The sequence below is a fragment of the Talpa europaea genome (genome assembly GCF_964194135.1).
Source record: "Talpa europaea genome assembly, chromosome: 10".
Lineage (NCBI taxonomy): Eukaryota > Metazoa > Chordata > Mammalia > Eulipotyphla > Talpidae > Talpa > Talpa europaea.
In genome coordinates, this window is record NC_140077.1 from 107,763,047 (window position 1) to 107,779,375 (window position 16,329).

The 16,329-nt window shown below is 44.2% G+C and overlaps 1 protein-coding gene across 1 annotated transcript in view; it reads right to left on the bottom strand.

Annotated features, from left to right (window-relative positions):
- ARHGAP10 (Rho GTPase activating protein 10) overlaps nucleotides 1-16,329 on the bottom strand; it is a gene marked incomplete at both ends in the record, with an annotated part of 223,928 nt that overhangs the window by 9,130 nt on the left and 198,469 nt on the right. Inside the window, one exon of the mRNA XM_084245750.1 lies at nucleotides 14,479-14,623. Coding sequence (XP_084101876.1) covers nucleotides 14,479-14,623 — 145 coding nt within the window. The remainder of the gene's footprint in view (nucleotides 1-14,478; nucleotides 14,624-16,329) is intronic.

Sequence of the window (16,329 nt, forward strand, 5' to 3'; positions counted from 1 at the left end):
TCTGGGGCCGCCTAATCCCTTATTTGTGGTTCCTTATCAAAAGGTACTTTAGACTTGTGGCAAGTTTTCAGACTTCATTGTCTCCACTTCATGCTCAGCCCATTTGGCTGGTCATTTGCCCACAAGGAGACAGGTGATTTGGGGAGTTTTACTGGGAAACTATTACCTGGAATTCTATGTACACTAAACCCATTATAAATCTCATGGTAAAATTCTGCTTCCTTTGTCTTTGTGTGCAGAGATGACCAACTGAATCCCTTTTAGACCTTGTACTCCTTAACAGTTTCCTGGGTACCCCTCAGATGTGCAGAATATAACTAAGGTTGTTAATAGGCAGCAATGGCAGGATCACCAATCTGAGTGAAGGATGAGCTACCAACCAGTCACTAAGATGTCCCTACATGTCACGTTTCCGGACATGAAATTGCGTTGACAAACATGAGAAAGACATCAACCTTTCCTGAAAAGCTCAGAAACCACACATAACAAAATAAATAAATTAATTAATTAAATAGCAATACTAATGTCTTGCTATCTTCCCAGTTTCGTGCATTACACTCAAAGAATCTTCCCCTTAGGTAGAGTCCTCTCCACTTTCAGTACAGAAGAGCCAACATCACTGTCTTTCTTGAAGAAGTGCTTCCTTCTCCAGGAAAAGAAAGAAACAAGGTGAAACAAGGGGGTTTTGATAAAAACATGTACAGATTTCATGTTGCTAACTCATTAGCTCACTCTTAGAAATTCGTAATGTTAGAAGTTCACTGACTAATCTGCAAGGATGGTGAATTATCCTGAGTCTAGCAGAGCACATGGGGTGCAGGGGCTGGGGACACCAATAAGCAGCTAGTCAAATATGCATGTGTGCAAGTGAGGAGAGAATTCTCTCCTGTAAACAGAATCAGAAGTCTTGCTTTAGAAAAACAGGTCTGCATTTTATGTAAAGCCCCCATAGCTGTGTGTGTGTGTGTATGTGTGTGTACAGTTTTACAGAGTTTATTTTTATAAAATGGAACAAATCAGCAGTATTAGCTGCTTCTGATTCAAACTGTGACCCAATCTCTCCAGTACCAGACTCTATGAGCCATGCATATTTAAAACTTTTTTGGCAGTAGAAGAGCACAAACATTTCAGAATTGGGAGTGGTGGTGATGTGTGCTTAACTGTTAAAATTCATCAACAGCTGAACCAGTCACAGGAGTATTCCCACACCTCACACACATTTCTTGCATAGCAGAGATGGGCCAGGCTTTGGGCAGGGCTGATGGTTACCTGATTCCAGATTTCTGGAGCACTGGGCAAAATTTACAATTCAAAGGACGCAGAACAGGGGAGAATAAATATCCAGGAAAGAAACAGCTGCTTATATGAAGTCATTAAAAATCCCCCAAATACCAAGATGGCTGACTATGGTTATATGATATCAGAACCAAATCAGAAGCCTGTGCACTGAATGAAAGATTTCAAAACCTCATTTGCAAGGTCTCCGAGCAGAAGCTAACACATTAGTGAAATGATCTTCCATTCCAGCCTGGGAAGCATACAGCATAAGTCTAGAACAGCTGTCCTGGGCAAAAGTGTTTGAAAATGTTAATAAAGACAGAAGGAAATATTGTAGATCTGTATATTATGGGAAATCTCTGTTCAAATAAATGCCACAGTTATTCCTTAAGTGCCAGAGAGGGAGAATTCCACAGCCAGCACAGAGCGGGTTCCAAATGAGCCCATTTGGGAAGACAGTGGTGGAGAAAAGCGAACAACCTCTGTGCAAGCAGGGCATTAGCAGAGTTCTAAATGGACCCTGTTCACTCATCATTTACTCTCTGAGAATCACAGGACCCTTACTAGATCCGGGGACCCCTCCCAGAGGATTACGACATCTGCTCTCCATGAACACCCAGTCATGTGAGCAGAGAATAATAAATTGATGATGATAATATGGTGCGGTGGTGGCATGTAGAAACGGCAGAGAAGAGGTGTCATCTATTTTCCACTTGGATATCTGGGAAGGCTTTCTGGAGGGAGCAGTGTCTGGCCTGAGCTGTTAATACCATCCTGCCATTGTCAATATCATCACCACCTCTTTACACTCAGTCCTGGTAGGTACCACTTGTTTACATTAATTAATTATCCCCGGCAAAGCTATAGTGGAGCATCACTTATGGGAAGACTAAATCTCAGAAAGGTGAAAGTCACTTTCGAGGTCATGTGCCACCTTGTCATAAACCCCATTTTGATGCAATCATATAGTGTTCACAGCTCAAGTTCTTCTGAGTGGTTGGAGAAGGATACAAGGAGAAAAATGGAGAGAAATGGGAGTTAGATCCTCTTGGACAGGAACCTATGATAAAGGCAGGGGAGGGCTGCTGGGGTGGTGGGTTCCAAAACCACCTCTGCTCATGTACCAACTTTTTAATCTCCTTAAGCTTCTTCCTTTCTTCGTAAATCAAAAGGGACACTTCTCCTGAGCTACAGTCTGCGGCAAGGAGGGAGAACATGACTGCAGAGTGTCTCTGGGAGGCTACAGCACAGCTGGCATTACTAGCCTCGGTGTTAGGTCAGTGAGCACTGGAACTTGGGTGCTTCACAAGCGCTAGTCCCTGTTACCTACACTACAATGAACAAGGAGCTTCAGAGGGCTGGGTCACTTGCAGTGCAACTGAGAAGATAGGTATAAAGCACTCAGCAGGGACCAGAGCACAGTAGGGCCTCAATACAATGAGCCTCTGCTAACAGTATTTGATGTTTCTGGGTCTGACCTACTCTCTGGTTTCTCAGTGATATCACCACTAAGGCATTTACTGACCAAAAGTCAACAAATAATCTGTATCAAAGAGGAAAACTACAGATATGAAATGGATGATGCCATTAAAAAAAAAAAAAAAAAGCTAAATGCATCCTGGAATGGATCCTGGAACAAAAAGAAGGTCATGCGTGAACAAACCAGTGAAACCCAAATAAAGTCTGCAGTCAGTGCTGTACCAACATGGATTTCTTGGGTGTTTTTTTTTTTTTTCCATTTACACCAAAGGGCCATCGTTTTGTATAAACCGTTAAAAGTAGGGCCATGGTTCTGTGTAAGCAAGATGAGTGGGTCTACAGAAACACTTTATATACCCTTTATAACTTTCCTGTAAATCTAAGGCTATTATAAAATAAAATATTTTAAATAATAGGTTGTAAAAACAACCACCCCAGGGCCTCCCCTGGTGGCGCAGCGGTTGAGTGTTGGCTGGGCTGTGAGGCTGCCTGCAGCCTCTGCAGCACCGGTTTGTTCGCCGGACACCGGCGAGGGTCCCACAAAAAAAAAAAAAACAACCAACCACCCCATATAAACTCAACAGCACATCCACATATTTTAGAAGGCCAACATTACTCTGATAACAAAAGCAAACAGGGACATCACCCAAAAAAGACAACTACAGGCTAATATCCCTGAGGAAGAGAGATGTAAAAATTCTCAACAAAATCTTAGCAAATTCAACAATGCATTAAAAGATTGTGCATCATGGGATTTATTCCAGGGATACAAGGATGCCATCCAAAAATCAATCAGTGTAATTCACATCAACAAAAGGAAAGATGATGATCATATGATCATATTCAATGATGCAGAGAAAGCACTTGACAAAATTCAACACACATTTATGAGAAAAACCCTCTAAAGTTGGGGATAGAAGGAACATACTTAAACATAATAAAGGCCATAAATGACAAAACCACAGCTGACTTCATACTAAATGGTGAGAAACTGAAACCTTTTCCCCTAATATCTGGTTCAAGATAGGAGTGAAGACTTTCACCACTACTATCTAACATAGTATTGGAAGTCCTAGCCAGAAAAACTAGGCAACAGAAAGATATAAAAGGAATCCAATTTGGAAAAGAAAATAAAACTAATACTAATGCAGATAACATGATTATATAAGAAAACGCTAAAGATTCCACCAAAACAAAAAACCCTGTCAGAAACAATAAACCATTACAAGTAAAGCTGGCACATTACAAAAGGAATTTACAAAACTCAATTGTATTCCCATAAGCCAACAACAAACTAGAAGAAATAAATTTTTAAATCCACACAATTAGAACATCAAAAACTATTAAATATCTAGGAATAAGCTTAATAAAAGTGGTGAAGGACCTGTGCAATGAAAACTAAGACACTGTTAAAAGAAACCATAAGAAGGGTTAGGGTTAGGGTTTAGTTTAGAAAAAAAGAAAAAAAAGATAAAAGAAACCAGAAGACACTGTTAAAAGGCAGAAAGAAGTCGAAAGATATTCACTGCTTGTGGACTGGAGGACTTAACATTGTTATAATGGCCTTCTTACCAAAGCCAATGCAATCCCTATCAACATTTCAATATTCTTCTTCAAAGAAACACAACAAACACTACTGAAATTTATATTTAACCACAAAAGATCCAAATTAGTCAATGCAATTCTGACAATAGAGGAAAAACAGAGGTAACATTCCACGCCCAGATGTTGAACTACACTACAAAACTATAGTAATAAAAATTAGTATGGTATTTGGAATAAAAATAGACACAGGACAAGAATTGAGTGCCCAGAAAGAAATGCGCAATTATACAGGCAGTTAATCCATGACAATGGAGCCAAGAGTATAAATAAAGGAAAGTCTCTTCAACAGTGCTGGGAAAAGTGGATACCGTATGCACAAGAATGAAACTAGACCACTCTCTCACACCATACAAAAAAAAAAAGCAACTCAAAATTATTAAAAATATAGATGTAAGACTAGAAAACATAAAATACACAGAAGAAAACATGGGTAAAACACTCCACAACAATGGCACCAGTGATGTATTTGGGGAAACAAAGGCAAAAATAAATAAGACTACTTCAAACATAAAAGCTTCTGCATAGAAAAATAAAGTAGCATTAAAATGAAAAGTCACCCTACTGAATGGAAGAAAATACTTGCACATTATACATCCAACAAGGAGCTAATACCAGTATCTATAATGAACTCATAAAATTCAACAAGAAAAAATTCAAAAATAGGCAGAAGAGCTAACATGACAATTCTCCGAAGAAGACGTACTGATGGTCCCTGGGCACATGCAAAAAGGGCTCCTCATCACTTATCAACAGGGAAATGCAAACCAAAACCACAATGAGACAGCATCTCACCCCTGTAAAAATGGCCTTTATCAAAATGTACAGAACCACGAAGTGCCGATGAATGTGTAGAGAGAAAGGAACCATCATACCCTGCTGGTTGGTCGAGCCTCTATGGAAAACAGTACAGATTTCTCAAAACACTGAAAATAGATCTTCCATATGAGCCAGCAATTCCTCTCCAAGGTATCAACCCAAAGAATACAAAACCTCTAATTTGAAGGGATACATGCATTCCTATGTTCACAGTAGCACTATTTCAAGAGCCAAGTCATGGAAATAACCTAAGTGCTCAAGAATAGATGAGCACACGGGCCTCCCCGGTGGCGCAGCTGTTGAGCGCTGGGTTGCGAAGCTGCCCGCAGCCTCTGCAGCACCAGTTCAATCCCCGGCTGCTCCCCGGCCACTGGAGGGGGGTCCCACATGGCGCGCAGACCTCTCCTGCCGCCCGCTGCTCCCCTCAGCAGTGTACTTCGGTCCTTCTGCCTGCTCTGCTCCCCACTCTGGCTCTGGTGAATTCTCTCATCCTCCCGCACTTTTGACTGTACCCAATGCTTGTATAAATAGTAAATAAATCTTTAAAAAAAAAATAGATGAGCACAGTAAGAAAATGCGGTATATATTCACAATGGAATACTACACAACTCTCTCTCTCTCTCTCTCTCTATATATATATATATATATTATATATGAATGAACTCTTTTCGTTGTAACAACATGGATGGAACTGGAGGAGTTATGCTAAGTGAAACAAGTCAGAAAGAAACAGAAAAATACTGGGTGGTTTCACTCATGTGGAATATAGTGCAAAAAAACACAAAGGGTCAAATAAGACCAAACCAAAAATAAACCCTAGAAATCTGAGCATAGAGTTGAGGTTACCAGAGCGGGAGTGGGGGTTTGGGAAACAATAGGGGTAAGGAGCCCAAAGGCCTGTGGTGAAGGGCTGCGGGGGCCCTGGTGGTGGCTGTGGTGTGCTCACATACATCTGAAGCCTGGGCCAGGGCCTCTGAACCACACACACTGTTGCAAAACCAGTGTTGCTTCAATAAAGCAAAAAATTAAACATGGCAATGAACAGCACTTTCTGAAACTGGATTTACAATTCATGGGCTTTTCCAAAAAGATGAGTGTCATTTAGAAATTAGAGGTGAGCAAACTTCTTCTGTAAAAAACCAGAGAGTAAAGGGCCTCCCCTGGTGGTGCGGAGGTTGAGCGCTGGGCTGTGAGGCTGCCTGAAGCGCTGGTTCGTTCCCCAGCCACCGGTGAGGGTCCCACAAAAAAAAAAAAAAAAAAAAAAGTAAAAACTTGAGGCTTTGTAGGCCGTGGGGTCTCCCTTGTCACTGCGCACCTCTGCCACCACCACAGTGCAAAAGGAGCCAGCATCACAATGTGAACAACTCGGTGGCTCTGTTCCTATCAAACCATCCATAGGAACATGCAGCATGAGCCACCCTGTTGACCCCTGGATGGGAGGGGTCAGATGACAGTCCCTTGGGGGGTGAACAGTGAGGAGGAGATACAGAAAACGATGATGATGCCGGTGAACAGCTTGCCTCTGCTCCCCTCCTCCCCCATCTTCACCGGCTTGATGATGAGGGGCTCCCTGTGGATGGCAGATGCCCCCCACAACATCCCAGGCCCTAGAGAGTCCTTCACCAACTGCACACAATCACCTCCCACGCAGGATGGAGACAGCCCGTACATAAGCCAGTCCATAAAAGCAGTAACTTGTTCTCTCTTAAGAAAAGTGTCCTCTGCATCGCTTCTCGGCCTTTTGGCTAAGATCACGTGTAGAAAAGCGTCCTATGCAGGAGGAGGGTGGGCAGAGAGAGGAAGAGCAGGCAGCGGGAACGCCCTGGCGCAGACACAACAGGACATTCAGCCTGCACCCTGAGAGATGGGGGGCTCTGGGCTGGTGTCTGCCCTGCACAAGAAAGGTCACCACCGAGCCACCTCATGTCGTGCAAAAGTCCTCACCAGCAAGATCCTTTTCTTGGGTTTGGCTCTGGAAGCTCTGGTGGAGAAGGACATTTTGGACCCATCTTTCACCCAGCGGGTGGTCCCTGCATCCCAGTGTTCTTGCGTCCAGGTGATCACAGTGGAATTAGGTTAAGAGGGGGCTGAACTTCTGCTTGCTGGTTCAACAGCTTCATTTCAGAAAACGAGGGGCTTCAGAGTTCTTGGCATTGTGGTCCTCACGGTAACTACCAGGAATGTTTCTCTCAACAAGGTTCTTACATGGAAAATAGCTGCCACCCCAGCTGGGCGCTGCATGTATACACAGGGGCTCCAGAAGGTGCAGGAGAACCATGTGAAGAAAAATCCTGCAGGTACTATGCTTAAAAAAAATCGCAACCAGTTACGTGACGCGATAGGTAGTTACCCACTCTGCTGAGAATATTTACAGTGCTGCTGGGTGCCCGTGGGACTCCCAAGCCTTGACAGGCAATGTCCAAGGTCCTGTTTTCATGGCTCTTACAGAGGAGATGTCTGCTCAGAGGCAAGGAGAGGAGCACCAGCCTAGCCCAGCCCTCCTAGATTAATTACAGGAACTGCTAGAAAAACACAACCTCCAGTCCACATCTAAGGCTTCTCCGGGACTAGGAGGGCTATTTCCCTGAGCTTTTTAGTGAGATTACATAACTGATGAACCAAGAAGTCGGGTCAAGTTAAACTGAGAATACCCAATTAGCTCTCGGGGGAAGGCACGTCCAAGCAGGTGGCTGCCTCGAGCTCTCAAGGGGCAGCGGCTGGATCTGATTACGCACGGCACCTTGAAACCTCAGGACAATGCAGAGGGTGCAGGTTATTCTCTTCCCTTTTACAGATAATCTGGCTAAGCCGTGGTGTGCTTAAATAATTTATATAAGGCCTCCAAGTTTTTAAGCAGCAGGATGAGGATGCGAAGCCAATCCCATTTGACTCTTAAATCAGAGCCGCCTAGTCTATTCAGTTTTCCAACTTAGAGAGAGCTCATGAGGCCGCAGCCTGCAGTCAGATATTGAGACACAGCCAGCCAATCCACACACCACAAACGATCAATTACCGGGACAAAAACCACTGAAACTAAAATGGAACACAAAAGCAAGACTAAGGAAAAAATTTGGTTTTTTTTAGTCTTAAGCAACAGAAAAGCTACCTTAAATCTCAGACATGAGGCTTCATTTGGAAAGTCGTTTTCATATAGGGCTTTAATTTTATATGAACAATTAACATTCTGGCTTGGAAATCAAACCTCTGCACATTTCAGAACCTGTGGTTCCAGCAGAGTAATGGTAGACCTGAATCAGGCCACAAACCAGTGCCAAGAACACAACACAACACCAGGAATGCCCTCTCCAAGACACAGTCACGGGTGTGCAAGGATGTGGATGCTAAGCGTCACTATGGCATAATTTCTATAAAAAGTTGGAGAGAAGATTCCAGAAAAGATACAGGAAAAAAACTAACTCCCCCATGCTCCAAAAAAAACCCACAAAAACCTGAAAGTGAACAGATATTCATGGTCGATGGCCAAGTATGTGGGCCTGGTGATTAGCTTCAAGAGCTCCCTTGAAGCTCAAGGGAGACAACAGAGCTCACGCTACTCGCAGGGAGATTATGGATGCTGCTCTGTGGGCAGGATGCGCTTCTCCCCAGCCCCAGGCCAAGGTGCAGGGGGCTGACTGTGCAGCAACCAGATTTCAGTGCTTATTCCCGCAGATAATCATAACCTGCAGCTCCTGAGTCCATGCGCAGGGCAAGCGCCCCTCTTCCAAGCCACGGCAGTGACCACTGATAGTCACAGTGATTCCTCGGGGGTTCAACGTCGCATGGACTCCTACAATTCAAATGCACTGGTGAGCGTCAGTTCCACGGCAGGAAGACTCTGAGGGAACCACGAAGCCCGCACAGAAAGATCAGGGGCCAACTGCAAGCGTCCCCGATGACCCATCTGGCTTGGGGCATTTTTTCCTACCCTTTTTGTGAGGGTCACCTTATGTTTAAAAGGGCCACCTTATCTTTAAAAAAACGTGCTATATCTACCCCTACTGGGTAAGAGTGAGGATTAGGATAATTTTTAAAGTAGCGAAAATAAATCCATTGCTCCCCCACCCAATAATTAATGTTCCATGGCCTTTGATTTTGACAAATGCAGAGTAACTCACATCAAGCCCTCTCTGCAGCCACTGCTGCAGCAAAAGGCTCTGATGCCTGTATGCCCAGCTCCCAGGCGGTCCAGAAAGAAGCTAGCTCTGAGCAGACACTGCAACGTTGCTGTGGGCTCCAGCACACTTGCCCTGCTCTTCAGAATACCCGAGATACGTTGGCCCTCAATCCTTCCCAACCCACCAAGGAACTCTGAAGCTCACTGAGGTATGGGAGAGGGCACAAGCTTCCAGTTCCTTCTACCCAGCACCAAGACACACACCCTCCACATGTAAGCACCAGCTCTGCTGGAGATCTAGGTCGATGCAACCACCATGGTCGATGAAGAGGACCAGGCTGCAAGTACGCACAGAAAAGGTACCGACCCTACTGGATGTGCTCTCCCTTCCAGTCAATAAAGATGCTGGAAATTATTAGGATGGGCAGGTCTTTCCTTTGGGTTAATTAGCACCTTCTTCTGAGCTGTTCTTAAATGTTCATAGCATTCCTTCCCTTGTTATGAAAGGATTATGTGTTTTAGTTAAGTCAACAAAAACCAAAAAGCAGACATGCAAAAAAAAAAAAAAATTGGGAGAGAACCATGTAAAGATAAATTCTTTACTTTCTTTTGAAATGATCATCACAATAAGAGAAGGAGAGGAGAGACCAACTTCCAGGCTGAACTGACCCTAGAGCTGGCCCTACCCCACAAGAATCAGGAGCAGTAAGTAAAGAGCGAGGGAATTGACAAACCTCTCCAAAGGCAAAGGGAAAGAGAGAGAAGAGGAGAGGAAGCAAGGACAAAGTTTGCCTAAAACCTCAGAATTTCTGGTTGTATGCCCAATTTCAAACATCTGTTAAAAATTATTTTACGATTGTTTTTCTGAACTTTGGAAAAATCCGCCATGGTCTGTTGTGGTATACTAAACTGCACATCGCAAAGAAGGGGTACTTTGCTATCTCCCCGTAAGGTCCATCGCCATCCCGAAAAAGCACCATGAATCAACCAGAGTCAAGTCATGCCAAATGCTAAGAAGCTGTCTATGGGGAAACTCTGCCGGGTGTAAAGGAACTTACTTCACTGACAAGAACAAAGATGGCTGCCAGTGAGCGTACACAGTCCATGGATGAAGGCAGAGGCCACAGATGGAGAAGGGAATCCAATGACCGTAAGCAATGACATCCAATCTAAACAAGCCGAGAGGTAGATGCTCGAGAAAATCTGGACATTCAGGAGCAATGAACCAAGTCTCTTGTGGGGTGACAAAAATCTACTGCTCCTCTGAGCCACCAGAGCAGAGTGAGTGAGCTATGCTAACATTTCAGCGACAAAGTCCTCTTCTAAGACGCTGCCATCTTGAATACGGGAACTTGCCACGCAAAAAGAGGTGTTCTTTTCATTTGAAATCTGTAGACGAAGCAGAGAGCAATGCTTGATCTTTCTTAAAAGAGATTTTCTTTTGTGGCAGCAACCTAAAAGGATTACTTGTCAAGAATCTGCTCCATCATTTACAATTGAAGAAAACCTGTTTAGAGAAAACTGCTTTATTGGGGGAAAAAAAATGACTTTGGAACATTTGAAATACCTTGACCTATGATGTAATGTCCTCCAAGGAGACTGAGCTAGCAATTCTTCACTGGCAATGAAGTCACCCGTCACCTTGCCGCGTGTACAGGTAAGTAATAGCTCTAGATTGATTGACTGCAATGAATAATACCCACAAGTCATAAACATCAGCAGAAAACCAAGAAATCCAATTCTGCTGTATTGTTTTCTACCTGTCAGATGCTACAGCTGTATTTACACACTGCCTAGATCTGAATCTCGGCTGCTGGAGGTTTTGCTCTGTAAATTTGTTTTCTGGTGGCTGGGGTCATGACATTTCTGTACAACAAAGCTACCGGGATCCTGTGCAATCCGTACCCACTTGGACTTCATTTTTCAGGACCTGAGATAAGCCAGGAGTGGAGAGTCTACCCTGGATTAAACCCAGGCAGCTCAGGTAACGCCTCCCTTTACAAACTCTGAGTAAATTGTAAGGACCCACATAACAACTGTGGTTTTAATTAAATTAAAACTGACACCCTACTGCATTCAATACTGTACAACTCGTATAGAGATGATGAATTTTAAAAAGGGACACACACACACAACAAAATTAAGTTTACAGAATCTTAAGCAAAGACAAATGCTATAAAGAGATAATGAGGAAATTAATTCTGTGAATTCTTGGAGGGAGAGTTTTTCATCTTTATAATAAAGAAGGGTGAAGGAAGATGGACCAGAAACCAGACAGAGTTGCTAAGACATCCTCAGTGACACACAGATAGAAATAAGATTTTCCAAAGGTGAATTTCTGTTTATATACATAACAATTAAAATGAGATTTATTAATACTATGTCAATGTCACTACAAAGGTTTTAAGACCCATTTCCAATCATCAAGAATTTTATGATCTTTCCAAGAATGAGGAAAAGATTCGCTAGTGCTATGGCATAAACATCTGTATGCCCACCCCCATCCCACCAAAAAAAAAAAAAAAATCTGGACATTGAACACTCCCACCCGCCCCTCTTCCGAGCAATGGTATTAGGAGGCAGGGTTTCTAAGTGGTAATTAGGGTTAGGTGAGGTCATGAAGAACAGGATCCTCCCAGTGTCCTAACAAGGGTTGTGAGACAGGTTGCTCTTTCCACTCTCTACCACATGACGGCCTGAGACTTCAGCAGTCTGCAAACTGAAATGGGTTCTCACCAGAACCAGCCCTGCTGACACCGTGATCTGGACTTCCAGCCTCCAGGACTGTGGGAAATAAACTGTTTGCAAGCTACTCAAAGTATTTCTGTTGGAGCACCCCAAACAAAGACAGGTCGGTCGGAGGGATGAGGGACAGACAGGCAGAGATACTAATATAGATACACACACACCACTCAGATATCAAGTAACGCTAAAAGGTCAATATTAACGAACACTAGAAGGGAGTATTTTCTTAAAGTCAAGCACTGGGTGCAGGCAGAGACAAGCACTATTTAGAATCCCCCTGCAGACAAGAACACTAGAGAGGCTTCCTGAAGATGAAAACTCAATCAGACCCTGAAGATAGGTCAGGATTGTCTTGAGCAAAAACAGAGAGACACTGCAGGCAGAAGGAATCAAAGGATGCTGAGCACCCAGGGCTCCTTGATAAAGTGAACTCACCCTCCTGGAGAGAATGGCACCTTCCTGAAGACACTGCTCAAGCTGTCTACACCCAGCTCGTGCCCAGGCCCAGGGACAGTGCCCTCTACCAGGGTTTACCGATCATCACCTGGGCTGATGTCAGAAATGCATTTTCAGGCTGCCCCTCAATTCTTAGATGGCTCTGGGGAGGGGCCCAGCCATGTGGGTCCAGCAAGTCCTGGGTAGAGGGGGGGCCTGGTGGCCCTCACAGTAGAGGAGTTCCTAGCTACCAGACAAATGTGGACCCGCCACACTTGGAAATCCTGTCAAAGACACACAAGAAACTTCTACACACTGAAGAGAAACAGAGCTGTCTCTTCTCCACTGCACAGGAAAAACAAGTTCTCAAAGCAGGAGAAAGCCTACATTTCAATAAAAATCTCCCTTCCAGACTTGCTTCGACTGCTCGTTACCCCCCACCCCCTTCCTGGCCTCTCGAGGTTGGAGTGCTTTCCGCGACATTTTAAAATGTGTATGAATAGGAAGCTGGGGAATTCACTCCTCATTTGATTTATGACCAAAAATATCAAGCTCTTCATGTTTCGAGCACGGACGTGCTGGGAATTGAGCGTGGCTGGATCGTGCCGCGTAATGTCGCTTTTCCACAGAACCACCGTGGATGAAGGATGACCAGCTACGCTCTCTCCATCGACGGTGATGGATGCCGACGGAAGAAATAATTAGAGAGACGGTTCCCGCTTCAAAAAAAAAATAAAGTAAAAAGGGCCCAAATTCCACTGCAATAGTGTTCAGGATGACAGGTTCTGGGTTCCTATGTAACCACTGTCACAGCTCTCAGTACTAAAGTAAAAGGGTATTTTTATTCTGGACAAAGGAAAGTAAAAGACTGCAAGCATGTTTGGGTAACACATAATTTAAATCCAAAACACCCAGCCCCTGGCATGTAAACAAACACATGGGTGACAATTTGCCAGGAAATCCTACCTGCAGAGTGTGTCTCCATACTTGAGTTTCACCACAATTTTCAAAGTCTTCAGGTCACCCCAAAATTCGAGCATACCAAATCTCTCCCAGCCTCTTTTAATACTTAATAAGTTCATAATGATTTCATGTGAAGTCAGCAGTAACTATAAAAAGCCAAGTAATGTGAGGCATACTTTCCAATTCCATTTAAAGTCCCGAGAATGCCCAGCATGACATCACTATCTATGATTTATTTTAAGCAACTCTGGGTTGTTTTTTTTTTTTTTTAATTTTTTTTTTTCAAGATAGGACACTCGAATGCTATCAGGCTGAAATACGAATGTACTGTGGGCTGTAACTTGATGAACTAATCAAGCAATGCCATGTCATCATCAGGGGCGTTTGATGCCCCAGCGCCCCTCCTCTGTGCTGATGACTCCACAGTTCCATTCTGCAGCAAGGTGTACCCTCACGCAGCCAAGCCTGATTATTCACGGTGTTCTGTTTGTGTCGGTATTGTTTGTTCTAATATATTTGAGTTGATCTGCACATGCCCGGCAGGAAACCAAACCGAACAGATAAAATCAGATATTTCATCCATCCCTTGTCAAGTATGCAGGGAGCAAGAGAGCAAATAGAGCAGAATGCGAGCATAAAGCTCTCAGAGAAACCCACATAACTCAAACATCATTCCACAGAGAGTTCCAAGAGTCCATCGATCACAACGCATGTCTTCTCACATCGCCAAACGTTTGCATAACTAGGAAGCAAACAGCAAAAGTAGGACATAACAAATTTCCTCTGTGCAATCCCAAACTGCCACGAATTGAACTTGAAGACAGATCTGAGAGCGCACCAGTCACCCCTTCTACCCTGGAAACACAGAGATGTTATTCCAGAAATGCTTCTTCTATGGAAACTCAACCTTTCGCATCCCCCTTCACTGGAGAGCAAAGGTCTTCAGATGTTAAGGAAGCAGTACCCGCCGGCCACAGAATCCGCAAAAGCAAGATCCTGGTCCGCCTGCCCTCAGCAAGAAAAACATGAACACAGGTACTTACGCAGGAGATGCCCAGTCCCCAAAAGCGCCCCCATCTGTGGGAAGGTGGTTTTTGTCTGGTCCAGCCACTGATGTGGGTGATGGGGAGGAAAGTGAGTCCAGACTGCCAGTGGGGGTGCCCTCCTTTGGAGGATTAGGGCCATCACCTGGGGAGGGAAAGAAAAGGTGTCAACATTCAATCAGAGGAAAAAAGGCAATTCCTCCAGTGATTATATGGCATCATTTGATTAGTCAATCAAATTATATCCAAAATTACATTTACAATTCAGCCTGAGAACATTTAGGTATCCAAACTTGAAAGCCTTTGCCTTTTTTTTTTTTTAAACCAAAGACACTTAAAATAAATCAGAGATAATACATAGTGAAGGGTTTTCCCCACAAAAAAAACACAATATCAAGTCAGATCAAATGGAAGATGAAGGACTTAATGGCGGCCACAATGACTCACAGCCCATAAGCAGCACAGCTGCGTGTGATGATAACCTCAGGAGCAGCTCAGAGCACACACCCGCCCCCCCACCCCCAGGACCCAGCCTCCCCTCCTTGTCACGACGCTTCCCAGGGCCGCTGCCAGTCACCACTTAGCGCATAATAAATTAAACAACTGTAGAGGAACCTCGTCTTCTGGGCTGGCGTCTTGAATTACAACTTAATGGCTCCACTTATTAAATCCCGGACACAGAGAAACTTCCATTTCCCGGTGAACATTTAGGGAGGATGTTATATGTGAAGAAGGTCCCTGCAGCGGCACAGGGGATGACCTGAACCAAAACTAAGGAGCGTTTTCTTAATGGGCTGCATGCTGTAGTCATTCATAGAGGACCGTTTTATGAAATAGGTTTAGTGTCATCTGTGCGCATTATGGGCTTGGGTGGAAAATCAGAAGACAGGAAAGGGAACACGCCAGAGCAGCTGTGTCCCTGAGCTGGGGTCTTGCTTTCACAGTGCTCACTGCCACCATCCACCTGCCTGTATAGCGCCCACTCAGAGCTTGGAGCCCACAGCCTACTTCACAGTCCCCACTAAATATTACCTGCCCCCTGGGGCCTTGAAGAGACAGCGACATTCTGTTACAATGGAAGGACTTGGGGTGGAGTTTAGAGGGGTTGGGTCACCACAGCTGGTCAACACACTGCCGTGGAAGCAGATGACAGACAACATGGAAGTGCAGCTCTGCCGCCCGCCGGCTTCCTACTGATGGAACCTTTATTTCACCTCAGTCTTAGGTCCAGAAACAGAGCAGGCATGAACGCCAAAAACAACAAGGAACCTGCTCTGTGGAAACCATCTCAGATGGATTTCAGTTCTAGTAATGAAGCACAAGAGAAATGAAAGAATCTAAATTAAACTAGATCCCAAGATGCTAATCACAAAGACAGACTGTGCAAAGTCATTCTCATTTAACACTGACCGAGCTTACAAGTTAAACTAAGAAATGGAGATCTTTGAAATGGAGATCTGGAAAGACTGGATGCAGGGAAGGAGCTAGAGATGGTAGTAACAGCCACAAGAAGAGATTCTTATGGGAGTAGTTAGAAATACCAGGATGGTCCTGTGTGGAAGATTCTGGAAAGGGAGAGTTCTCTGAGATTTTTCCTTCCTAAGCGTGTTGTTAGGAAGCACAGGAGGTACAACGGGCAAGAGTTGAATGGGATTTCTGCAGGCAGAGCTCCTCTCTGGCAAGTATCCCTGTGAAGGTTTGCTCTGCCCCCATCACAAATGTGCAGTCTAGAATATTCTGACTCCTCTTTCAGTGATGTCATTTTTCCCAGAGCTCTTTACCACAAAAGAGTCCAGCTAATTGGAGTAATTCAGGCCCAAAGACAAGGGTCAATATTTTCAGGCAAACAAG